Below are 27,060 nucleotides of genomic sequence, written 5' to 3' on the forward strand. Positions count from 1 at the left end.
CACAAACGTTGGAGAAGATGCGGAGAAAAGGGAACCGTCTTGCACTGTTGGTGGGAATGTGAACTGGTGCAGCCACTCTGGAAAACTGTGTGGAGGTTCCTCAAACAGTTAAAAATAGACCTGCCCTACGACCCAGCAATTGCACTGCTGGGGATTTACCCCAAAGATACAGATGCAATGAAACGCCGGGACACCTGCACCCCGATGTTTCTAGCAGCAATGTCCACAATAGCCAAACTGTGGAAGGAGCCTCGGTGTCCATCGAAAGATGAGTGGATAAAGAAGCTGTGGTCTATGTATACAATGGAATATTCCTCAGCCATTAGAAACGACAAATACTCACCATTTGCTTCAAAGTGGATGGAACTGGAGGGTATTATGCTGAGTGAAGTAAGTCAATCGGAGAAGGACAAACATTATATGGTCTCATTCATTTGGGGAATATAAAAAATAGTGAAAGGGAATAAAGGGGAAAGGAGAAAAAATAAGTGGGAAATATCAGAAAGGGAGACAGAACGTAAAGACTCCTAACTCTGGGAAACGAACTAAGGGTAGTGGAAGGGAAGGTGGGCGGGGGGTGGGGGTGACTGGGTGACGGGCACTGAGGGGGACACTTGACCGGATGAGCACTGGGTGTTTTTCTGTATGTTGGTAAATTGAACACCAATAAAAATTATTTTATTAAAAAAAAAAAAAGAAGATGGAGGAGGGAGCTACAAGCCAAGGAATGCAAAGACCCTCCAGAAGCTGAAAAAGGCAAGGAAACAGATCCTATACAGCCTTCATAAAAGAATGTGGATTTGCTGACCCCTAGATTTTAATTTAGGCCTAGTGAGACTTGGGTCAGATTTCTGACCTAGAGCTATAACACAATACATTTGTGTTATTAGAGAGCCCCCAAGTTTGTGGTAATTTGTTACAGCAGCAGCAGAAAACCAATAGAGCTTTTAATGTAATTATTGATAGGTTAGAGCTTGTTTTATTGATTTTTTTGTCTTCTATTTGTTCTGTTTTTTATTTCTCTGTTTTCCCTGACTTCTTGGGTTATTTGAACAGTTTTTAAGAGTTGTATTTTATTTATGTATAGTGTTTTTGAGTGCATCATATTATTTAGCTTTTTTAGTGGTTGCTCTAGGTATTATGTGTGCCTAACTGCTCACAGTCTACTGCTATTGTCATTTTATCCTCCTCCATTTATAATTGTCTTAATATTTCCTCTGCATACACTCAGGGCTGTATCAGACACTGTTCTACTTCATCTTTTAACAGTCAAATGTAGTTTAGAAAATGAAAGAGAAGGAGAAACTATTGTATTTACCATGTTTTTTTCTTACTGTGTTTTTTCTTTTTTCATGAGGTTCTGAGTTTGTTCCTTTTGTCATTAGCTTTCTGTTTAGAGAAACTTCTGTAGCTGTTCTTATAGAGATAGGTTTGCTGGTGTCTATAAGTTTATCACTCTTGACGAAATACAGAAAGTGTTAAGACATCATGTCTTTGACTACTTTTTCAGCCCAGCCCTCTTTCTCCTCTCTGTGGGGCTCTGGTGACATGAATGTGAAATTTTTTTAGCAGTCTCCCAAGCCCCCGAAGCTCTATTTATTTACCTTTTTTTTTTTTTTTTTTTTTTTTTACCATCTGTTTTCTCACTTTTTCATGTTGGGTAAGTTCTATTGTTCTTTCATTTCTCTGATTCTTTCCTATGCCCCCTCCATTTTGCTGTTGAGATTATCCACTGAGATTTTTATTTTGGTTATTTTCCACTTCTAAAATTTCCTTTTTTTTTTTTTTTTTTTTTGTGTATCATCTGTTCGTTTGCTGGGACTTTCTCCCCTTATTGAGGCTTTTACTTTTTAAAAAATTTGTTTTAAGAGTGTTCACAATTGCTCATTGAAACATTTCTATGCCAGATAATTCTAACATCTTTATCATCTCAATGTTGGCAGCTATTGATTTCCTTTTTCATTCAATTTCAAATTTCCTGGTTCTTGGTGTGATAAGTGATTTTTGCTGGAACCTGGACATTATATTGTGAGGCTGTGGATTTTACTTAAGCCTTCTGGTTTATCTGGCTTTCTCTGAGTCTGCTGTGTCCGGGGAAGTCACAGTGCTACTTCATTGCTGCCAGAGGGAGTTAGAAGTTCAAGTTTCCCACTTAGCCTCTTCTGACACCTGCCTGGGGCCGGGGGGCTCTAACCTTACTGCAGGGAGGGTGGAAGTTCTGGCTTACCATGTGGTCTCTACTGAGAGGAGAGGGTAGAAATCCAAGCTTCCCAGTGGTCTTTACTGACATTAGGGGAGGACCTGGTTTCTGGCCAGGGGAGGTGAAAGTCCCAGCTCACTACTTGACTCTCACTGAGTGCAGGGCTGTTGAGGTTCCTCATCAGGTGGAAGTCTAGGCTCTGTACTTAACCTTTGCCTGCTGTGGGTGGGAGTGAGGCCACATTTTTTCTGTGGTATTTATCTGGAGTAGAGCAGTTATTATCTAAAAGTGTTCTTCTTTCTAGGCTGCCGTTTTCCTAGTCCTCTGGTTAGAGCAAGTTTTGGATGGGGCTAATTTTTGTCTGTGCCTGTTGATGTTTCTGCATTGTCGTATCAGTCAACTTCAACTTCAGATAAAACCCCCAGGAACTCAGCATCATGTCTTTTGTAGAGTCCTGAAGCCCCTATCTAGTCTGCTGGCTTCTCTCCATCTTTCAGAGTCTTCTTGTTTTTATCTTCTATATAATGACCATGGTTTTAGTTGTACTCAGTGGGAGGAATAGGGAAAAGTACCTCTACTCCATCTTCCCAGAAGTGCAAATCCCCAGGGGCTGTATTTTTATTATTCCTGTGGTATTTCCAACTCTTCCAAATGTATATGCAAAGTGCCAGGCACTTTTTAGGAAACATATATACTAAGGAAATAATTTTAAAGAAATAATATTTGATGTCTTGTGAACCACTTATCTATGTTCATTTATTGACTTGAAAATATTTTCCGAGGTGTAGAGGACACCTCCGCAGCTTCCTAACTGGTCTCTCTGTGTGTACCTGTGCCCTCCCTAATGTTTATTCATCACATAGTTGCCAGAGTGAGCCTTTACAAAGGTAAAGCTGATCGTGAACGCTTCTTCCTAAAATGCTCCAATGATTTCCTGCCCTAATTCTGAAGGAATCCAGAGCCTTTACTATGTATGATTAATTCAAGTAAGAAAAGATTCCAGAGTGAGGAGCACTGGAGTTCTGACCTTGGCTCTGCCACCCAGATAAGGGTATGACATTGAGAAACCATTTGATCCCTCAGGGCCTCTCTTTCTCTGACTTAAAAATCAGCGAGTTTTAGATCAGACCCATCCCAAACTTGCCACTGTCCTTTAATATTCTATGAAGATAACAGACAAGTATACTTAAGTACTTATGTATATAGGATTTTTCATATTTGTGTAGAAGTGTATCTCTCCTTGTTTCAGAAGGAATCTAGAAAAATTCTAGAAATTCTACTGTGATGTTACTCAGAATAAAAACCTTATAATAACCTACATAATCACTGCAAAATTTGCATATCCTCCCCACTTTGCATTTGCCTTTCTTTCTGCCTAGAATGCTTTTCTCCGGGATATTACACTGGTTGACTTCTCATTATCTTTGTTCAAGGTCGCTATCACAATGAGGTCTTCCCTGATACTACCCAATTTGCAACAGAATCCCTGCCTCACCCCTAACACTGGCAATCGCTAACTTTTTGCCCACTTTTTTCCATAGTACTTACCACCTGTGTGTTCTATGTATCTTATTTATTTACTTATATTCTACTTATTTTACTTGTCTGTCCCATTCATTATCTTCTTACTTCTTGTAGAATGCTATTTCTGTTAAGCAGAGGTTGTTTATTTTAATGTTTAATTGTTGTATATCCAACAATTTAGGAGTGTTAGGTGCTCAAAAATATTTGTTTTTAATTAAAGATTTTATTTATTTATTCATGGGGGGCGGAGGGAGAGACAGAGACATAGGCAGAGAGAGAAGCAGGCTCCATGCAGGGAACCTGATGTGGGATTCGATCCTGGGATTCCAGGATCATGCCCTGGGCTGAAGGTGGTGCTAAACCACTGAGCCTCCCAGGTATCCCTCAAAAATATTTGTTGAATGAATGTTACATTCACGTCTTATTGTGAGTTTAACTTTACTTTGTCATTAAGAATGACAGAGAGAAGGAGTTGACATTCTTAGATCCTTCTTTTCATCAACCTTCAGTTTTGCTCATATTTATCAGTTGTCTAGCACATCGAACCAGGCTCATGAAGGTACATTTTATTTAAGTGCAATATCAAATTATCAAAAGGAATCAGATTCCAGCAGCACTTAGAACATGTGAAAACAATATTTAAACCAACGAAATGCACAGCATACTAGTGTTGTCTGCTGAACCTACCAAGATTTTGTATGTTGGAGTATGATCTCACACAAATGAAAGCTCTGATTCACACACTGCACAATATTGTTACCAAGACTGACTCATCTATGTGACTATTTCAGCTCTCAATTGCTTTGCTAAATGCAAATGCTGAGCCATGGCTCAAGATGTGGGTGGGCTTGCAGACTCTTTCTCCACTTGGGCACATCTGCATTTTTGTGTACCCAGATACCTTAGCTGGTGTCCTATCTACTCTTTTGCATCTCCCCTTAGAAATGGATTTCTTTTTTTTTTTTTTAAGATTTTATTTATTTATTCATGAGAGACAGAGAGAGGCAGAGACATAGGCAGAAGGAGAAGCAGCCTCTTTGCGGGGGGTCGGATGTGGAACTCCATCCCAGGACCCTGGGATCATGCCCTGAGCGGAAGGCAACACTAAACCACTGAGCCACCCACATGCCCTTAGAAATGGATTTCTGATCTGTGAGCCAAGAATGGCTCAAAGGAAAAGCTGGCACCATTATCTTCTTAATTTGCTTGGAGGTGAGAGCAATCTTACTGTTACTAATTCTAAACTGCTGAATAGAAAGGAGCATTTTGTTTAAAAGACTGAAGACATAAATGTTCCAGTCTGGCCACCAACTTTGAGTCTGGTGAACATTTAGCTTAAGAGTATAAGGAAAAAACCACTTTTAGAATAAGAAATCTTGATTTTTTGTAAGTGCCTTTTTTTTAATGGGCTCAACATTGTTACTTACCAGTGACTAGCCAAATCCTGGGTCTTACTATGGAGATTTGTAGAAAAAATAAACTGAAGCCTAAAGGAGAATCTTCAGTTTATTTGGTGCTTGCACCATTGGCTTCCTTCCAGTTATTCTGGGTCTGTGTAGGTTTCTGCTGAGTTTTCAGTAACAAGTGGGGCCTGACATTTCCTTAGCTTATCCATGAGGTCAGTTTTATTTCTTAGGCAGGCTATTTATCTTGTTCATAACAAACCATTGGGGTGAGAAACAAACTGGCCTGGGCAGAAGCAACTTTCTTAATTCATGTTAGTACATGAGACAACATCTCCACTCTTTACAAAAAACCCCAAAAAACAAAATAAAAAAGCCCCAACCAACCGACCAAGAAAACAAAAAGTCCTCTCCTATGGATTTTGCAGAATCTCTAAATTGTTTTATGCTCTTCTTCAGTCAGAATAATTTTGCTTGTTATGCACTGTAGATGGTGAAGCTGTTGGTAGGATTTAGCGTCTTGTTCTTTTATTTTATGAGAACCAGGGCCGGCACAAAATGTTATACATCATCTGAAAGAAGATAGATTGGAAATGGAAGCCATCACTAAGTCCTGAAACATGAAATCCTGAGCCTGAATGGTGGCTTAAAAATTCATCCCCTCTTAGATAAGCTGACTTGATAGAGCTAGATTGGTGAGAATCTCATGTACGATATGGTGTGTTTATAAAGTTACAGGTCATTTCCTTTACTTTCCTAAACATGTTTTTCAAATTGGTTTCAAGTTGATCCAGCTGCCTCTAGCAGAGTATCTCAAAAGCATAACTGCCCTAAATATGACAGATAGCTAGCAGCTGTTGTTGCAAAACTGACACTGCATTGGAACTGCCTCAACAATGAAGCTGTGCTTTGTAGAAGCCACACACTCTGAAATATTTGTCTTTGTGATAAGCTTTTGCAAGAAGTCTGTCCTGATGGTAACACTGAGAGGGTGCATCCTGCTATCTTTGGATTTTGTTATAAATCTTTCCAGGAGACCAAACTAAACTGAGAGATGTTATGTACATTTATCAATGCAGAGTCAGCATTTTCTACACTGATTTCACAGATATTTTGGTTCCTTATACCATATATCACAACTTGGACTTTCTCTCCATTAGCCTTCAACTATGTACATTTGGATTTACTTTATGATTTGGGGCCTGTTGAATGCATTATTTCCGTGTAGGTAGAGAATATGGCAATATACAATGTTAAGTGGGTCTTTAGGAAGGACATGGAATTTATAAAAATCATCTAATCCATGTGGATATTTTTCTGGCTCATCTTGGTGCTCTTTTAATTCAAGCTTTTTCTTAAATACTGTATTTGCAATTTAAGCACTGCCACATGCTGCCACTGCCGTTACAAAGATACATTAGATTGATAGAATGATGCTGCATTCTTTATGACTGAAGAAAATAATGACTTCCTCTGTTCTCTCTAATCATGTTTTTATGGTTTGTTTTCCAAAATACTGCATACTTGACCTTGAAAGGGGAAAAAGACTGCACATTTCATTTAACGAGTAATAAAAAGTTGGGTTCTCATTTTGCATTTAAACCTATGGGGAATACATTTTACTATAAGATATTTTCATCATGATCCCTAGGTCTCAGACAATTCTGGCTGACTCTGGCTGCTTGAGGACTGTATGTCTTAATAATTGAAAATAGATGCGATGAACTTTGACCCATTTAACTTTCTGTGTCTCGAGTTGAAAACTACTTTTCAGTCTTCCATGAGATTTTAGGAAGCCACTATTTTAAGTAAAAGGAAAGAACAAAATAAAACAAAACTCATATTTTATCCTCTCCCCTTCATTATGTTACATTTTAATGGTGCTCCCATTACAATTTCTAAAATAAATGGTGATAATGATCCTCTCTGTCGCACCTTATTTAAAAGGTAGAGCACTTTTAATGTGCTCTTCTGAGAGAAGTACGTTATTTGAATGCTTTTCTGATTTAAAGTATACATTTAAGAAACCTGGTCCTTTTTGACGCTTCAGATCTCCTATATCAGGCAATTTGTGTGTCCAACATCATTCATAAAAATGGGGAGAGCCCTAAAAGAACACTAAGCTCTTTCAAGCGTAATAAAAAGCATCACGACTGCATTCCTTGGAAAATGAAATAACATTGTAGAGAAGACAAAAAATTAATTTGGAACTTTCCCTTTAATTGGTTAAGAACCTAAAGTCCCCCAATTTTGGTTACATAGACCTTACTCCTAAGTTGTGAGGTTAAGGAATAGACTATGTCCTTTTGGCAGATTCACAAATTTTCTACCTGTCAATTTGGGCCAGAAACTTTTTTTTTTTTTTTTTTTTGATCTTTTTTTATTATTATTATTATTTTTTTTTATTTTTTTTTTTATTTTTGGTTGTGGTATTTTCTTCAAAAAGGCCAGAAACTTTAAATAAAAGTGCATTTCATTTGTGTAATGCAGTGTCTAAAATACTTTGGTCATGCTGGTTAATTTATCAAACTACAAAATTATGCATGGCTCTGATGAGTCATGTAGTTTAGAATGTTTACCTTAGTTATTGAAAATTATACTATATTCATCTTTAAGAAATCTTGAGAAATTTCAAGTAATATATTTTAGAGTATATTTCAGGGAATCTATAAGCTTTATTTCATTCTGACCAAAAATAAGTGAGTAGCAGTTTGTTAAATCTATTTGTTTTCTCTTGGACTAATTGTAGAAAGATGCTCAGAGGTTGTTATTCTTATTATGCTTTTCTTAGCTTCAGCAGAGTGTTGAATCCGTGTTCCGTAGCCGCTTTTCAGAATGAATTATTAGTTTTAATGAAACAAAAATATTCATAATCCATTTAATTCATTTACTGATCATTCAAGAATTTGGTGTTTCTTTTGCTTTCTAACACAGTATAGAGAACATGTTTCGCTTAGGATTTATTTGATGAATGTCGGCTTATTTTCAAAAGAAATGAATCGGTGTTAAAATTTAATCAGAAACTAGTGACTAAATTGTTACTCAGTCTATACATAATCCAGACAATGTGTTGCCATTTGCTAAGTAAGTTTTTAAGATTTGTTATTTTTAATCTTTTTAATTCACACTCACAATCACAGACACTCACTCCATATAGGGAGGCCAACAGCAAAACTTGTTTGGAGGTTTGCGTGTATATAAGAGGCGTAACAGTGGGGGGTCATTTTTGCTAAGTGTCCACTCTGCTCTGGGCATGCTAGGTAATTACACAGGTCTCATTTTTTTTTCAGGTCTCATTTTTGTAATGTGCAGTTGTATGTTTGGAAAGCGAATCACACCTTGACCATTGTGGCTTATGCATAATTTTAGTTTCTCAGCTCTGCCTGTCTGCTGGTTTCTTTGTTGTTGCTCATTGTAGAATCAGAGACTGGGAAGCCTTGGAGACTTTCTTATAGATCAGTGGAAGGATTTACCTATGGGATCTCAGAGCTGTTAGATACTTTATTATTATTATTTTTAAGGATTTTACTTATTTATGAGAGAGAGAGAATGAGCAGAGGGGATGGGTAGAGGGAGAAGATGACTCCCCACAGAGCAGGGAGCCCAACTTGGAATGTGGTCTCAGGACCCTGGAATCATGACCTGAGCTGAAGGCAGACATCCAACTGGCTGAGCCATCCAGGCACTCCTGTTAGTGACTTTAGAGCTCATCTAATTCAATCCCCTAATTTTGTGGAGGAAGAAACTGGAACTCCAGGAGATTAAACAGCTTTCTCAAGGTCCCACAGTCACTAAGTAGTGGGCTTTTTGTACTTCTGGACTATTTTCCTTGCATTCCAAGTCTATGGTGTGTGGATGAACTCTCTTCGGTCTGCAATCTCTGGATTAGATGGATTCCCTTATCTGTTTTTGTTGTTGTTGTTGTTGTTGTTGTTTTATTGTCTATTTATTTTATTTCGTTGTCTGCCTTTGCTCTCAGTGCCATCTTATTCCTCTCTTTTGGTGGCATCTGAATCTTTGCGAGTATTTTACTGTTGCTATGTTGGGCTTGGAGATTTTGAGAAATCAGACTAGAAGTTTGACATTATGGAGCTTGAATGAAAGTAAATTAGGATTCACCCAGATGTATACCAGGAAGCTCAGTCACAAAGTTGGTGGAAAGACTAAGCCTGAACATACAATCTTCCCATGTGTTACATGATGCATTCTTTGGTGCCTGCATTACCTATTAAAGTTTCAAAAGTGTTTTTTTATTCAAGCCAGTGTTAGAAGAATGAAGAGTTTATGAAAGGATCAAAGCATTTATTCCTCAATTTCCTTGAGCTGTAGTACGAATCCCTTGACATTGGTGAATCTATTCATAGAAACATGTGTTTGTCAGAGAAAAAGAAGTCACTCGGTATCCAGTCAGCGAAATACTCATTCATTGTGTGTGTGTGTGTGTGTGTGTGTGTGTATCAGGGTATGATAAATTATTATTTCCACAAACCCGTGTTTTCTTTGGGCTGGCGAGGGGATATTACTCAACAGGTTGCCTTGAATTCATTGTGAAAATAATAATTTTCCCTGAACCCTCTAACAACTTGTTTTGTCATTTTGTACTTCAATATCTTTAAATGTTGAAGATATCTTAAGATGGTTCCTGAAGATATTTGTTACAATAATTGAAAATAACCTTCCCGGCTTCTAGCTTTGATCTTCATGAAGTTCTCATCTCAGGCATGTTGGCACCACTGTGTGGAGGGCTGCCCTCTAAAGTGTGTATTGGTATACTTAGAGCTGGTTTTGGTTGACACAAATTAATTAGAATTGTAAATCATTATATGACTCTTCCATTCTTCATTGGGAGCAGTAGTTAAAATGCTGGCACCGGCTAATTAACAGGCTCGGTGCTGCCTTGTGTGTGAGGCTAGTCCATAAAGAATTTGATGCTTTCTTTCCTGAAACAAACAAAAACAGCTTTGGAACTGTCAGGAAATAACAGCAGCACTTGAAGGCTAATCATTACCAGCTTTTGTCATGTGGTTGTAATTGTTGCATGAATTCTGCTTCAATCAGGGAAAAATATGCCTAAGTGCCAGTAAAAGTTTTTATGCTGCTATGAAATTTTGCAATTTATGGCTTTGTACAGATCAGCCTGTGTTACTAGGCAACACTGTATGTGTCATTCACTCAAATTATTCCTTAATCCCCAGCATTGCTACAAACTCCGTTAAAAAAAAGCACACACAAAAAACCATAATAAACTATTGTAACATAGGGTTAAATCTGATGACAGAATTGAAATGGAAGTTATGATGCTGACAAAAGAAGCCGCATTTGAAAAAAATACACTGGACAGAAAACAATAAGAATATTTAGAGCTTAACCGTATTCACCTCAGGAAAAAAAAAATAGTAGTTCAAATGGATTTAATGATTATGTAGTTCTCTGATTGGCCATTAAGCTGGCCAGGTTTTTGGCACTTCAGCAATCATATTTGTGATTCTGGTTTTAATTAAGAAGTACACTGCAGGATATTCAATGACCAGGGAAGTGTGGTATTGCTGCTGGCTTGCTGTGCATCCATATGCATTTGAGAGAAGATAAAACCCTGAAAGAGATATAATGGCTCTTTCTCTCCATCTTTTAATAGACAGTCTGCCTGAGACATTGCTGCACAGACTGAGTCTTAGAATTTACATGAAGTCTAAGCACTGTCATTTTAACAGGCAAGAAATTCCAGCTTGTTCCTCAAAGCAATACCACATTACGTGGCAAAGACAGAGTGATAGACACTTCAGAGATGTTCGATGACTTGGAATGGGATTAGAGAAACCCTAGAATCAGGGTGGGAGCAGCTGCAGTAACCTTGGTTTGTGGTGTGAAGCGTTTTCTGGTTTGAATGCATTTAGTGTTTTGAGTTTCTGCTATTATAATTGTCAAGCAGCCTAAATGATACTTCATAGATAGTTATTATGTTGAAAGTAACAAAAGTCAAATTTTGAGCAGAAGCTCCCCAAGATTCATTTTAGTACAACTCTCTCATATGGGAAATACTTCCTAGGTGACAGCATTTCTCCTAGGAAATAGGAGATTTGAGCTCAAACTTTGGCTGTACTCAGACTTCCTGTACTAACTGGGTCCTCACTTTCCAGTGTGAGTAGATAACACTCCTGAAGCAGGGTTGGATTGTTCCTGCCACAGGTCCTTTGCTTTGCAGTTTCACTGTCTCAGGAACTGGGAATCACAACCCTTGGGGCATGTGGAAGTTGTCGCTATGAAGAAATAATGACGAACTGCTACTCGGCTGGGTTTGGCTTATTTGAGCAGCTTCTTCATGTAACTAGGTTTCTCCTTCCTAATGACTGGTAAAGCTAACTTCTCTTTTTCCCCTTCCCCAGATCCCCTGAGAGGTGACTTGTCATTTCCTCTAATTGCCTTTTCCTATTATCAGGGTTGACCTATGGAGTGATTTCAGGAGTCCTAGAAACATCTGCTCCAAATTTCTCTCCCTCTGTCCCATATTTAAGAGTTGGAATTCCATTTTCAAAATCCCATTTCTTGTAAGGCATTGTCCTGTGTTAAAGCCGAAAGCCTCCAAGAAGTCTAGGTTCACCTTTTAGGGCCATGGTGTCATTGCCTATGAAATGAAGGGGTTGCAGAAGATCATATCCAATGGCATTTCTTTTCCTAAAGTTGATAACATGTGCAGCTTTATTAGACCCTTTTTGATGGAACTAAAATCTGCCTTGATAAGGGACAGGGGAAGAAAAATTTATACAAGTGTAAGGTATTTGGTAAGTAAGAGATTAGCCCTGAAAGTTACTAAAAGAACATATAGTTAAAGGGAAGAAAAATTAATCTTTAACTTCAACAAAATTAATCACCTGCCCCCAGTATTTCTTAAAATGTGAGGTTATAATAACATGATTTTTATGCCCACCTATGGTAAATGGATATGATTACTTAGAAAGTGTACATTTAGGCATTAGCAACACAATGATTTATATTTTAAAATAAAGATGGTGTTTTAAATTTTTCAAATAACTGTGGAATATGAGAACTTGTTCGAAACTAAGCCTAGTGATATGCTAAATGGATATAAGGGGGGAAAAAGTTGAGAAGCTAGTTCCACCTAAAAATCCATTGGATGAACCCCATGAGTGTGCTTCATGAGTGAGTATATCCACACAGATCTTGAGGGCACATCCATACACAAAGCAGTAAGAGGTTCTGGAAAGTAGGAATACTAGGAAGTGACATATCAGATTGGCAGAAAAATAGGAAGATTGATGGGGCATGAATCCTGAATAAATAATATTATGAGATCCCTCTATTCCATGACGAGTTTTTCTGCTTTCCACTACTGGGAAAGTACTAATATTGAGTACCACTAGACTATCAGTAATGGGGTTGAACAATTCTCTATCTTACATGTGTGTGCTAGAATTTTTCTAAGGAAATATTCTGACAGTCTGCTTCGGGGAGAAACTGAGTCATTTCTGACAGTCTGCTTTGGGGAGAAACTGAGTCGCTTAGTCTGCTTCAGATATGGTTGATAATCAGCAGTGGGGAGATAGTGAGGTAAATGACTAGGCTGCTTTATATGAAAAAATAAGAGAAACTGGATTTGCTTTCCCAAGGGAGATGCTAATATTAGAGGAGAGTGTGGAGAAAGAAAGGGATGATGTATGAGATGGGGTGAAGGTGGGAACTTGTATGGGATATAGAGAGAGATGTCCAGAGGGCTTTTTGAATAAAAAGTATCCTTTAATGTCTATGAATGTGTGTGTGTGTGTGTGTGTGTGTGTGTGTGTAGTTGGAACTGTTTTACATCTGTATCACATGGAATGGGGGCATCCTACAGCCTGTATGGAATAGTGAGATGACCTCTAAACTGAACTGGGAGAAGCAGATGGCTCGAATGAGACCATGGAAATGTAAACTTCTCAGACTTCTGCAGAAAGTTTTGGAGATCTTGGGCTTTCTCAGGGAGTCTGAGTCAATCTTACTAAGATTTCAGTGGACCCAGAGGTCCCCGCTGACCTCACAAGTGCATTGCTATTCCTGCCAAGCACTGCTTTTGTACCACAGTAGTGGATACCCTCACATCACCACCTACTGGATTGGTGGTGTCATGCTCTTGGTCTTTATAGAATCATTACAAAAACAACACTATAAAAATCAGTCCTAAATGAAAAATGATCCATCATGTGACTGTTTATCTCCATCCACAATCCTATATGAGAAATTCTCTTAAGGAATCTAGTGTCAAGACGATTCTGCTCCTTGGGAACCTGGCCTGCTGTTGCTTTGATAGAAATAACTGGAAGTACTGTAATATTTTCTTCTTTTCATCCTGCCTGCAAGAGGTTCAGAACCTAATATCTTTTTCAGTCACAACTCTTCTGTTAGCCTGTATCGTCGGTCATTTTGCTTTTTCCTTTCTGTGGTCCTTATTTCTGATTTCTACAATATTGCCCTGTTTTAATGTGATCTTTATTGAAAGCTGCTAAAATCCTCTGTGGAAATATCTAGAGTAAAAATAAAATATACCTTTGATTTTGTTCAATAAAATTTTTCATTAGAATTGCATCAAATGCTAGAAATACTATAGGGTGTCCTGGTAGAGCTGCCAGCTGCACCATCATGCCCACGTATTTCATTTCTGCACTTAGTGCCTTCTCTGAGGATTAGCTGCTTAGTGGGACCCACACCTTTATTTGGTCTCCCGTGGAAGTGGAGGTGTAACCACTGGCTTTAAGTCATGCTACCAGCTGTCTTTGTTCCCAATATTCATGAGTGAATTTAAAATATACATTTTGTGCAAGCCTATTAGATTTGCCTATTTAGCCTCAGAAACTACACTGCATTTTTAAAAAGATTTACTTATTTATTTTAGATAGAGAGAGGGAGTCAACAGGGGGAGGGGTAGAGAGAGAGACTATCTCAAGCAGACTCCCCACTGAGTGGGGCTCAGTCCCACAACCCTGAGATCATGACGTGTGCTGAAACTGAGTTGGATGCTCAACCGACTGAGCCACCCAGGTGCCCTGACACTGTACTTTTTATTACAGTTTTTCCATGAAATAAGTTATTTGGATGAAGTCACATGCAGTGCAATTTGAGAAGGTGAGGGAGAACACATAAAAGAGAGAGGGGGAAGAGAGGGGAGAAGCATGTAAAAGAGAGGAGTCATAAAAATTGAAGACCAAATACTTTCTCATTTACTACCATGCATGATGCTAACACATGCTGCTTGCATAATGCTCTTCTTTTCCTTCTTTTCTTTAATTTTTTTTTTTTAGGATTTTAATTATTTGAGAGAGAGAGAGAGCACAAGTGAGTGAGAGAGAACACAAGCAGCAGGGAAGGCCAGAGGGAGAGGGAGAAGCAGGCTCCCTGCTGAGCAGGGAGTCCAATGCGGGCTCCATCCCAGGACCCTGAGATCATGACCTGAGCCAAAGGCAGATGCTTAACTGACTGAGCCACCCAGGCACCCTGCCCTTCCCTTCCTTCTTGATCCCAAGAGTTGTCAAACTTGGCCCTGATGACATTTTGGACTAGATGATTCCTTTGTTGTGGGACAGTTTTGTGCATTATAGCAGCATCTCTGATCTCTCCCCAGTGGGTGCCAGCCAGTAGTGCTTTCTTCACCCAAGTTGTGACAACCAAAAATGTTTCCACACATTGCCAAATATGCCCTGGAGCACAAAATCATCCCCAGTTGAGAATCACTCATCTACCTCTGTGTTCACTTTCCTATCATGATAGGTTTCATCACTACTTTCTGATTCATTTGGCTGCTGGAACTTTCATCATGTCATGGCCATTCTCTCAGCTTGTGGCTGAATTGCTTTAAAACGTTAAGAAATGTTTCATATGTAACCAGTACTTTCTATCTGTCCTGCAGCTGGAAGCAAAAAGTGAGGTGGTAAGCATGTTTTACCTCATCAGTTGCAACTCTCTTATCTCTCACTGTTTTGAGTACCATCTATTTTGAGGTGATTTTTTTTTTTTTTTTTTAAATAATGCTCCTAGAACTGTCCTCAGGACTCATGGCTGTGATTTTCACCTTCATCCTCCCATTTTCTAGGCATAGTTCAAATAAATAAAATCACACTTTTGTTTTCATTATTCGAGGTATATTCTTCATATAAATTTATTGCCAAATCTGAGCTGTATACCCAAAAAGGATATCTATCTCAGAATAGAGTTTCTCCACAATGTTTTTTCCAAAAGGACATTATTCCATTAGGTTGTAAGGAAGTAAAATTCGATATGAAAATTATTTTCGGAATTTCCTTCCCCCTTTCATTTAGGAAATGCTATCTAAAATCTTGGATGCAGAAAGGACCAGAGAGCACTGAACTAATTACTGTGATGGTTAGCAGTCATAGCCTGTTTATTTGCTAGAACCAGTATAAGCTCATCCAAAATCAAATTACAATAAATGTAAAATCCAGTGTTATGTTGTATAAGGTCAATTAGTACTTTCCATTAATGAGTCCAACTTTCAAGGATGAAGACTATTGTAATTATAGCTCGAAACCCAGTAAGTATGAGTTTAAGACAAAGTAAAATATTACACTGATTTTGAACAAGCAGATGTGGGCAATATTTTGGAAGGTACCTATATGATTCATATTTTGTGATGCCACCCCCCTTTATGGAGGGAGGCAGCATAGTTTAGTAAATAAGAGCACATATTCTGGAATTAAAATGCCTGGGTTTAAATTTCATCTCTAGCAGTTGCCAGTCATGTTATCTTGCACTGATTATACAAAATCTCTAAGCCTCTTTTTGTCTCATTGGATAATAATGGAATGATAAACTGGTTGTTGTGAGGATTAAATAATATAATGCATATAAACAGGAAACTCGGTGACTATCCTGTAAGAATTTGATAAATGGCAGCTGTAATTTAGATTTTGCTAAGGATTGGATTTTGGTTGACAGAAAACCTATTAACAGGCTTAAGAGAGAAGAGAAGTTTAGAGGGTAATGCTAGCTCCTGGCACAGAAAGTCAATTTTAAAATGATGTCATAAGGACTTGGTTTCTCTCCATTTCTTAGTCAAGCCTTTCATATCTTGATTTCATACATTGGCTTTATTCTTAGGCTTCCTGTGAAAACTCTAGGAAATTCTTGCCTCTCCCTTTTGAATGACCAAATGGTTGCAACTTCTCTTCATATCTACTTATGGTCTGTATGAGAAAGAGAAAGCTTTTTATCTGATAGCCTGTTTCAAAATCAAGAGATTCACCTTGATTGGTTTCAATTAGGTTATGTGCCCATTCTATTGCAATCAGATGGGCAGATTTGGTTAGGTCCTCTCACATTCCCCATTGGATGTTTTGGCAATAGGAGTAGAGCTCTACCAGACTCTGGACTAAATATGGGAAGTGGTGGGCACTGAATGGAAATAGGTGGCTGTTTCTGGAAGAAGGTGGAACAGATAGGGGGATTCAAAGAGCGGCCATAAAGATTATATAATTAGTGAAAAAGTCTGTCCTTCCTTCCTTCCTTCCTCTATCCTTCCCTCCCTCCCTCTTTCCTTTTCTTTTCTCTTCTTTTTCTCTTCTCTTCTCCTTCCTTCCTTCCTTCCTTCCTTCCTTCCTTCCTTCCTTCCTTCCACTTGTTATATGAATGAATGAAAATCACATTTACTTATTTGTAAGGGCATCAGATTATGTGTTTGGGGACTCTATTCTCTCTCTTTTTTGTTTTGGTGCATGTCTGCAATGATTGAAATTGAGGTACAGCTTTACATTCTCTGGCTAACATACCTTGCTTTGTGTCCATTCAGTACTCTTTAGAAACTTGGCTGTAACAATAGCTGCTAGGAGAATGCCAGATCAAAGCAAATCCAGATCTGGGGGCTTCTCCATCACACAGTGCTAGCTGATGCGTAGTATCTCTGCTCAGGAGTCTGCAGATATGATGTTTTTTTTCTCTGTGGTGAACTCTATGAAGGCTTCTTTCTGTTGGCTAACCCCAGCCTGCTTTCTCTCTGCCATTTAGCAGAATCAAAGCTTATTTTGTGAAAATTTTCATTTAGCAAATGTGTGTGCTGATCTGGCATAGTAGTACTTAATCTGGCTTGGAAAGAGGTTCTGTGAAATATGTCCCAACTCACTGAGAGGGTCAGCCAGGATTACTATTTTTCATCGTGTTCAATTTTTCAAAGGAAGCTTATTAAGACATGGAAAGAATGAAGAAATGGACTCAGAGACATATATGACTCATTACCATTTTGATATTTGAAGCAGAGTAATTATAATAGCAAACTGGCTTATAACAGTTTCAAAATTAAGGGCTCCTGGGTGGCTCAGTCAGTTAAGGGTCAGACTCTTGATTTCAGCTTAGGTCATGATCTCAGGGTTGTGAAATCATGAGATGGTGAGATCGAGCCATATGTCAGGCTCTAGGCTCAGCTAGGAATCTGCTTGAGATTCTCCCTCTCTCTCTCTCTGCCCTTCTCCCTATGCGTGCTCTCTCTCTCTCTAAAATAAGTAAACAAATCTTAAAAAATAGTTAAAAAATTAACATTTATTCATCAGATTTACATCTCTGTGCACATAGTATTTTCCTATAATACTGATTGAAGGGCAAATCTCAGGTATTTAAATTCTTAAAGGGTTATTCTACAAAGCTAATTTGTATAATGGGTGATTTAGATTAAATACCATTAAAGATAAATTCTCTCATTCTAACATTCTTTTGAAAGAAAAAAAAGACAGTAGGGCACCTGTCTGGTGGCTCAGTGGTTGAGTGTCTCGCCTTTGGCTCAACTTGCAATCCCAGGGTCCTGGGATCGAGTCCCACATCAGACTCCTCGCAGGAAGCCTGATTCTCCCTCTGCTTATGTTTCCGCCTCCCTCTCTTTGTCTCTCATGAATAAATAAATAAAATCTTTTAAAAAATGAAAAAAAGAGGCAGTAATTTAATTTTGGCTCACTCTGAAAATTTGTATTTTTGGACCTTATTTACTTCATTTCTCAAGTATGGAGGGTCAGCTTGTTGAATGAAGGTCTTATCCATTGGATTTGGGGAGGGTAGGATATGGTATTCATAGGGTTGAAGAGTTTAGAGAACATCCAGGTCATAGAGAGAGAGGGGAGCCTAGACAGCATGCAGATCATGTATTGGAACTCTCAGGTGATACGGGTGCTCATTTCCTCTCTATATTTACCATTTCATGGTCTAGATCATATTTATTATAATGCTGTAGGCAACACAAGAGTGTTTTATCAGTGTGAAAACTCAGGGGGAGAGTTCTATTTAAAATAATTTATGACAGTAGGTACTATGAGTACCCTTAGTCCCATCCAATTACAAATCCTTCCATATCACCATACCTCTTACCCTCTAACAGGCATACTACACTGGATGTCCTAGTCCTCACCCTCTTCTAAGGAGACATGAAAGAAGGACAGTTCATGTGACCCTTATTAAGTTAGGGACCAAGATATTTTGGGACCTAGACTGGTATCATTCCCACTAGATGGCCAGTGAGTGATGTGCTGGCCACTAATAAAAGGAAAATCTTTTTAAAATTTTATTTTATTTTATTTATTTATTAATTGAAGTATAGTTGACATACAATGTTACCTTGGTTTCAAGTGTACAACAAATGTAGTGATTCAACAGGTCCATATGTTATGCTATGCTCACAAGTGTATTTACCATTTTTTACCATACAACACTATTGCAGTGCCATTGACTATATTCCCTATGCTATACCTTTTATTCCTATGACTTATTCATTCCATAACTGGAAACCTGTATTCCCTTTCCCTTCACACATTTTGCCTATCCCCATACTTACTTCCCCTCTGGCCACCATCAGTTTGTTTTCTGTATTATGGTCTGTTTTTCCTTTTTGTTTGTTTGTTTGTTGTATTTTAGATTCTACCTATAAGTGAAATTATATAGTATTTGTCTTTCTCTATTTCTCTTAGCATAATACTCTTTAGGTTTATACATTTTGTTACAAATCGCAAGATTCATTTTTTTTTTTTTACGGCTGAGTATTCCAGTGTGTGTGTGTGTGTGTGTGTGTGTGTGCCCACACACACACGTATGTACACTGTGTGTGTATGTGTATGCATATCTTACATCTTTTTTATTTCTCCATTCATTTATCAGTAGACACTTGGGTTGCTTCCATAGTTTGGCTATTGTACATAACGCTGCAATAAACATAGGGATGCATATATCTTTTTGAATTCGTGTTTTTGTTTTCTTTGGGTAAATGTCCAGTATTTGAATTACTGGATCATATGGTATTTCTTTTTTTTTTTTTTCATATGGTATTTCTATTTTTAACTTTTGGAGGAGCCTCCCTACTGTTTTCGCTAGTGGCTACATCAATTTACATGCCCCCCAATATTACATGAGGATTTTTTTTTCAACATCCTTGTTTACACTTATTATTTCTTATTTTTTTGATTCTAGCCATTCTGATGGTGTAAGGTGATATGTCATTGGTTTGGATTTGCATTTCTTTCATGCTTAGTGATGTTGAATATCTTTTCATGTGCCTATTGGCCATCAGAGAGCAAGTTTTTATTGGTCAAGCAGGAAGGAACACATGTAGCTATCAGCTATAGATCATTATATTCTGTTCCTTGATTAGAGACATGGATGCTGGTTCTGAAGTATGACATAGGCATCAGATACAGGTAGAATCAAGGACTCAAGCGTCTCAGGGCTTTTTGTCTTTTCTTTTAACTTCACTCTCACTTGGGTCCTGGTTGCTAATAAATTCCAAGCTTACATTCACAACTTCCAGCATTGGGAAAGGGCCAAGTATCCATCAGTATCTGTTTGAAAGATCCTTAGGAAAAAAATCTGTGATTGGTTTACTTCAAGCCTGGATCAGTTAACTGTGGCCTGGGGATAGGATTAGGTAGGAAAATGGCTCATTCTGAGATGGTCCTGTCCTTGAGTGAGGTGGGGAAATTCCTATGAAGAGGCACTGCATAGATAGTTCCACAGGTGTTCACTACACAAATATATCAGATGATAGTGGATGTAGTTACAGATGTCATATTTTAACTATTCAATCAAATTTTTAAATTTGGAAAATCTGACTCTCTAACCATTAGCTCTGATATTCTATCTCTTCCATTTTCTTGTTCCTTTTACATTAATTTTTCAGTCTCTTCAAAGCCTCCAGGACCTTTTCTCTCCCAACGTGCAACCTGAAATATATAAAAATCATAAAGGGACAAATCTTGCCCCTTAACATTGTCTGCTCTTTATAACTTGCTTCCCTCCTTAATATTTAGGTCCCATCTTCCTCTGGTTAGTCTGGGTCCAGTGGATGCAACATGGCCCTGGGGACCTAAACATCCACATTTAGCTCTTTTGTGAGGATTGCACCCTGAGCATTGAGGCAGTATGTGGCTGCCTCCAGGCTTCTGTTTACTCCTCAGTCTCATCTGTTGCTGATTTACTTTCTTCTTTACCCTTGGGAAAATCATCTTACACACTAGTATCCAAAATTCCCTGGGACTCGTTTTCTTCACTCACTTCACTTTTGTGATTTATCTGAATCTGTTTTCTCTTCTCTGGTTACCCAGATTGGCATGTTCTGTTGGGGGAAAAATGGCCCAGTATACAGATTTATAAAACTGAGAATCTGTGGCATCCAATCTCTGTGAGCCTTTCCATGGCTTGCCAATCAAGCTACTGCTTACTTGGCTCTCTTTCATACTGCCCACATCAGCTGATTGAAATGTTTACTGTTGGAATGCATATTGGGATGATTTGGCACTTGTATCCTTATGGTAAATATTCCTTTCTGCATAAATTTTCAAAATATTCCAAAAAAATTCCGAAAAAATAAGGAGTTCACCAACCTCTGAATATGCCCATGAAGAGTAAATTATGGCATCTTGTCCTAACATTTTCGTAAGTAGAATCTGCACTTCAATATTAAGTTGGTCTTACTGAAAAAAGCAAGATTAATCATTGAAGTTACCAATGTCCATTTCACAAAATGGGACTGGGAAAAAAATCACAATATAATTTGATTAAATTTAAATGAAAATGAGGCTTGGAACATGTTATTCATGCCAGCTAATAAATGCATGACATAAAGGATATCTAAATGCAATTATCTGCCAGAAATCTTACCAACTGTAACTTACCAAATGGTTCTGCAAATTTGAAGTACTTGTAATAACTTAGATTAAGATGAGTATTGAATTAAAAAAATGAACAGTTATACGTTTGACTTGGAGGGAATTCAAATAGGATAAGTTTACACTATAATTTGGAGTGAGATAGAATTTATTTTTTAAGCATAATACTTTGTGAAAATAGCAACAGAACTTTGGAGTTAGTGAAATTAAAAATAATGTTAAAGGAAAATAATATGAGACATATGTAGCCACATTTATTCTCAAATAAATTCTCTATCCTTGGCAATGTGAATATAATAGGCTGTTTTGTGGAGATTCTGACCAGCCCACCAACGCCTCTCTGAATGCCCGCCCCCTTGCCCACAGCTTCCATTGACTGTTTCATACATCCCCCCTTCTTTTGGCTACTGTTTATTGAGTCAGATGATCACATGAGCCTGCTCCATGTGGGCTCCCAAGCCAGTGAGGCCTCTAGGGAGAAAAATGAGGCAGGAATGCTAGAGTACTTTCTCTAGGGCAGGTGCATCCCTGTTATAGGATGTAGTAACTGGATTCCAGTAAAATTTCCTTATTAAATTTAGTAAATATGGCATGCTTCGGGAACTGTGCTGAGATATATTCATACATAGTTGGTAGTATTATAAATTGTTATAAGTTTTCTGGAAAATATTTGGCAATATGTATTAAGAGTATTAAAAATGTTCATATCTATGTCCTTGGTTGTACTGCTTCTAGAACTGTACTGTGAGTAATTTATCAGATTAAATACTTGCACATTTGTCACAGTGCAATTTATGATCTTGAAAAATCAGAAAAAGCTAAATGTTCCAATTTTAGGACTAGCTAACTATATCAGAATGTGTCTGTATTTTGTAATGTTACTCAATTATTAAAATGTTTTAGAAAAAATATTTAAGGGTGTAGCAAGCTACCATGCTATGACATCAAGTGAAAAGTCTGTATACAAAGTACTATACATATTCTAACTCAATATACAATTCATATATGTATGTGTTTATAATGAATGCAAAAAAAGTAGAAGAAAATGCACCCAAATGTTAAAAATGGTAATTTTTAAGCAGGAAAACTAATTGTAACTTATTTTTTATGCTTTACTATATCTTCATTTCCTACAATGATCATGTATATAATTAGAAAAGTTCTATTAAAAAAATTGTGTGTAAAACAGTGTCTTATATTAGTGTCATAAGAAATGGGTTTTTTCTTTGTTGCATGAAAAATTTTGAAAAACTCAAAAGGATATATTTTTTCCATGCTGTGCAGTGGAATAAATTGTATTATTTATCTTTGCAATGGCAGGATATAAAATGTATAAGAAATAGTATTAAACTGTCTGTTGTATTAAAATTTAAATGGAAATGTGTTCATAGTTATATTTGTCTTGTTTTAAAAATAAATCAGCATCTATTTTAAGTAATGGAGATTAAATACATTACAATAAAATTATTTTATTTTAATGTAAATATGTTTACCAGATTTTAATCAAGTAACAACAGTTTAGAGATATAGATATACATATACAGATAAAACATATATTTTTTAAAACTGTAAGGCATACTTTATGATATATAATCTTTTTACCACAAAATATATATACTTCTCAGATTATGAAACACAACCGATATGACTAGGAAGACACTACTACCTAGGACCAGAGTAACACCTTTACAAGTAGTTTAGCTTTTATATATGACTTTGGTAATATCTGTATACAAATAAGCCAAATAGTTGGCATGTTTTGGCAGTGTGAATCTGTAAGACAGCTGAATTTCACAGAAGTTTCTGAAACTTGACAATTACTACTTAGCAAGTCTATGTACAGAATGTGCAGTAGCAGGTACAAGTGAGCCAGGGTTGCTAATAGCTAAATAGGAACAAAAGCTTACTGCCCTTTGGAAATTGGGCAGAGCAATCTTGAGCTCTGATCCCCTGTTACTCCTCTCGAGGTTTAACATATTCCACATACCTTTATGTGGAAATCAAACTTAACAGAACAAGAGCAGACTGGGGAGATGGAATTTCTGCCAGTAAAATTTTCCCAATCACATTCATCCAGTTTCTGACCTCATTCTTTGAGTGGCCATCATCTTTCTAATGTAAAATGTGGCAAAATGTGGTTTGCTTTGTTTTGTTGCACAGGGAAAGGAAAGCTTTTGTTCAGAGCTTTAGAAAGGTTCACTGAGACCAAATGACCTTCTTAAATTCTGAAAAGTAGCTGATGCTCATTTGATAGTGAAGGGGAATATACTATAGGGGAATGTTTTTCTTGCTTCTTCTTTTACAAGATTACTTCACCCACAGGTTTCAAGTGTGTCACTCAACTTCAACACATGAAGCAGACTTCTTGGTGGATGCGTTTCCATGATCTGAGGGGCGGTAGGAAAGTGTGCTCATTTTTGTTGATAGGCTTGAGTGGGATTTGGCCTTTGGAGGGATGTATTTCAGAAGCTGGAGAAAATATTTTTTAAATTTTTTCCCCAGAAAGCCATAAAAGAGAGGATTCAGGCAATTGTTAAAATAAGCTATGCAAATAGTGATGGGCATGGCGGTGTCAACAATATCTGCAATTTTACAGTCATGTATGATGCCCAGCTGAATCAGTACGTCCAGAAAAGTGAATATTTGGTGGGGAACCCAGGAAAAGAAAAAGAAAAGCACAATTGCCATAATTATCTTGAAAATATCATCATTTCTTGGCTTGTTCTTCTGAATCTCATAAGCCCTCTTTAGGGTCTTCCAAATAAGAGTATAACTTGTAAGAATGATCAGAAAAGGAAACAAGAAACCCAGTATGTTCTTGGTTAGGCCCAGTCCAATGGGGAGGGTTGAATTTTGGGATTCATAATGGAAAGCACAAACTGTGATATTGGTGTTCTCAATGAAAAACACATTTCGGTGGATTATAGTTGGCAAACTTGCCAAGCCAGCCAGCAGCCAAATAATGATGCAGGTGACTTTTGCCATAAGCATTGTGCGCCGAAGGCGGGACTTCATTGGATGAACAATAGCCACGTAACGATCGATGCTTAGACATGTAAGTAGAAACACACTGGCATAGAGGTTGAAACTAACACTGGCTGAAGCGATCTTACATAGGTAATTGCCAAAGGGCCAGCGGTATTCCATAGCAGTGTAGACAGCCCATAGTGGCAAAGTCAGTAAAAAGCACAAGTCAGCCAATGCTAAATTCAAAAGAAAAACACTGGCCACAGTCTTCAGTTTCATGTAAAAGTAAATGACAATCACTACCAAGCTGTTTCCAAATATTCCCACCACAAAGATGATACTGTATAAAGTAGGGATCATGACAAATATATAATTATGCCTTCCAGCTTTGGGACAGTCATCTTGGATTCTTTTAATACCATCTTCAGTGGAAGAGTTGAGGATCATTTTGATCTCCTGGGTTAATTAATCAGTCTCAGACACTATGCCAAATGCACCTGGAGAAAATAAAAATGAAAAGATTAAAAAAATTAACTTTGGGTTATAAACATGCAGTTTTATTTTTCAATAATAAATATAGTAACTCAACTTTAGTCTTAGGAAAAAATCAATAATATTTTCTGGAGAAAAACTGAACTGAGAGAGTCTAAGTTTACACATTTAAATTAATTTTTAGAACATATTGCTTTTCTAGGAAGTGATAAACACCCTCCGGACAAATGGAAGTGGGGATCCTATGTAAATAAACTTTATGTCCTTTACATTTTTTCTAGAAGTAAATCCTAGCTTCCAAATTGATTTTAAAAACATAAACTAAATCTCAGAAAATAACACTGAATTAAATTCATTATTCAGGAAGACTTGAGGTTTTTCAGAGGTAGGCAAGGCTAATTAATTAGTCTTTAACCTTAGAAGTATGACAATCTGTATCTTATTCTTCAAACCATATCTTACATTTCATAATCTTTACTTAAATATAAACATTATTAGCATCCTCCCTGAAGTGGTCAGAATAGCTGCCTCTGGGTTACTGAGGAATTGGTCATTGTGGGAACTGATTTAGGAAGGGATAAGGGAGAGGGCTCAAAACTTTGTGGACTAGCATTCTTGCCATGGTTTCCCAGGCCACTACAGTCAATACCCACTTTATTCTTTAACTTCCAGCTCAGTCTAGGAAAAGAGACTGAATCTCCTAACTTTTGTGCTTGCCAGAGATTTCTGGAGTGAACTCTGGGGTTAACCATTCATATAACAGGAATGTCAGATGAGCAGAATAGGTCAGGGTTATCAATAAAACATATCTTTTGTGGGGGCTTAAGATGGCAGCAGTTCTTTAGGATTTTTGGAAGAATCAGATGCTCAGTAATGGGCTCCATAAAGACTTTTGCAAATATTTGCTTCAATATTTTACATAATAAGTAATCAAGTTATTTATTTATGTGATTTAGAAAATCAACATCTTCTGCCCTAGCAGAGTCCATCAGAAAACCTTTGGGAGGGAGGCTGAGGACACTGCAAGTGTAACATCACAGGATGTGGCACAGGCACACTCTGAGGTAGAAGCTCAGCATCTGGCACAGGTGGGTAAGGGGTGCTGGGTGGGGGAGGGGGTCTGGGTAGGAAAGGGGTGCTGGGTAATGACCCTCCTGCTACACCAGGGGCAGGTCCATAGAAGGGCTTGGCCATCCATTTCTCTTGTAGCAAGGTGTCCTGGACAAGAAGAGGAACAGGAATAAGACACTGCTAGTCTGCCCAGGATAGCTGTGCTTGGCCTCCAGGAGAGCTGGATGAACACATACACCTAATGGTGGTGTCCATCTTGGGGTAGGTGGTGCTGTGAGAAGGATAAGACTCAGGTAGCCAGATCTTAAGAGAGAACACTAGGAAGAATGAGCTTCTTAAATGGCCTCTTTGCCTCCCCCGAGAGGTAGGTATTCTCCTTACCCAAGGTTTTGGCTTTTTATCCTCATTATCTTCTCCTTTTCTACTCAGCCTTATATAATTGGAACTTCTTCCCCCCTTCTCTCATTAGCATCCACAAACAAGCAAAGGTGACATCCTTTGTGGAGCCTTTCTTTGTCTAGGCAACTGGCTGTTCCGTTTGCTAAGCCACTCTGGATACAGACACTATAACGGTCTGTTGACCAGTGTTCTCCAGTGGTACTTCAGCTGCTTGAGGGCAGGGCCTGTTTCAAATAATGTAGGCCCCAGACTATTTCAGGGGACAGATGATAAATGTTTGATGAACAGTGTGCCGGAGGACAAAAGAATGAGTAAATAGCATATAACTTAAAAGCTATGAGTATAGCATATTGAGAGTAGTTTCTTTGGGACCAATGAAATAATTTATATTTTGTTCCTGAAAGGATCTTACAGAAAACACTCAGTGTTAACCTGGGCCTCGCCTTGCATAAAAAAATCAAAACCAACAACAAAATCATACCAAACCCAACAAACAGACAAAAAAAAACCTCCTTGGTACTTTTAGAAGTATTTGGTTTCTAAAATAGAAGAAGATGAAAAGAAGGAATAAATATAATGGAAACTAGGGCTAGGCTCTCAAGGAGATGTGACGTGTTTCTTCCTCATCCAGAAGGATTTCCCTACATTTTGCTGACTTTTCAGTTTATTTTATCATAGTTGCTGAAATTATACCAACTTAGAAGTATAAATTTCTTTAGGTAAATAACTATTCCCTATTAAAAATTAAAGGCTTCATGGAAGGTTTATGGGCTAGCAGTCATTTATGCCTTAATGTGTATTAATTTACATATTTGTTCTAACATCTGGTTGAGATCAGTTGGATTTTGCCTAGGAAAAAAGTGGAAAT

The 27,060-nt window shown here is 37.8% G+C and overlaps 1 protein-coding gene and 1 long non-coding RNA gene across 4 annotated transcripts in view; one reads left to right on the forward strand and one right to left on the reverse strand.

Moving 5' to 3' along the window:
* LOC144293744 (uncharacterized) overlaps positions 1–27,060 on the forward strand; it is a 147,595-nt gene that overhangs the window by 61,023 nt on the left and 59,512 nt on the right. The window lies entirely within an intron of this gene.
* Positions 22,713–27,060, reverse strand: part of AGTR1 (angiotensin II receptor type 1) — a 49,336-nt gene continuing 44,988 nt past the window's right edge. For all 3 annotated transcript variants that reach the window (XM_077864764.1, XM_077864762.1, XM_077864763.1), the window contains one exon: positions 22,713–24,727. In XM_077864764.1, coding sequence (XP_077720890.1) covers positions 23,598–24,677 — 1,080 coding nt within the window. In that variant the 5' untranslated portion in view covers positions 24,678–24,727 and the 3' untranslated portion in view covers positions 22,713–23,597. The remainder of the gene's footprint in view (positions 24,728–27,060) is intronic.

The sequence above is a fragment of the Canis aureus genome, chromosome 22, assembly GCF_053574225.1.
Source record: "Canis aureus isolate CA01 chromosome 22, VMU_Caureus_v.1.0, whole genome shotgun sequence".
NCBI classification, from domain to species: Eukaryota; Metazoa; Chordata; class Mammalia; order Carnivora; family Canidae; genus Canis; species Canis aureus.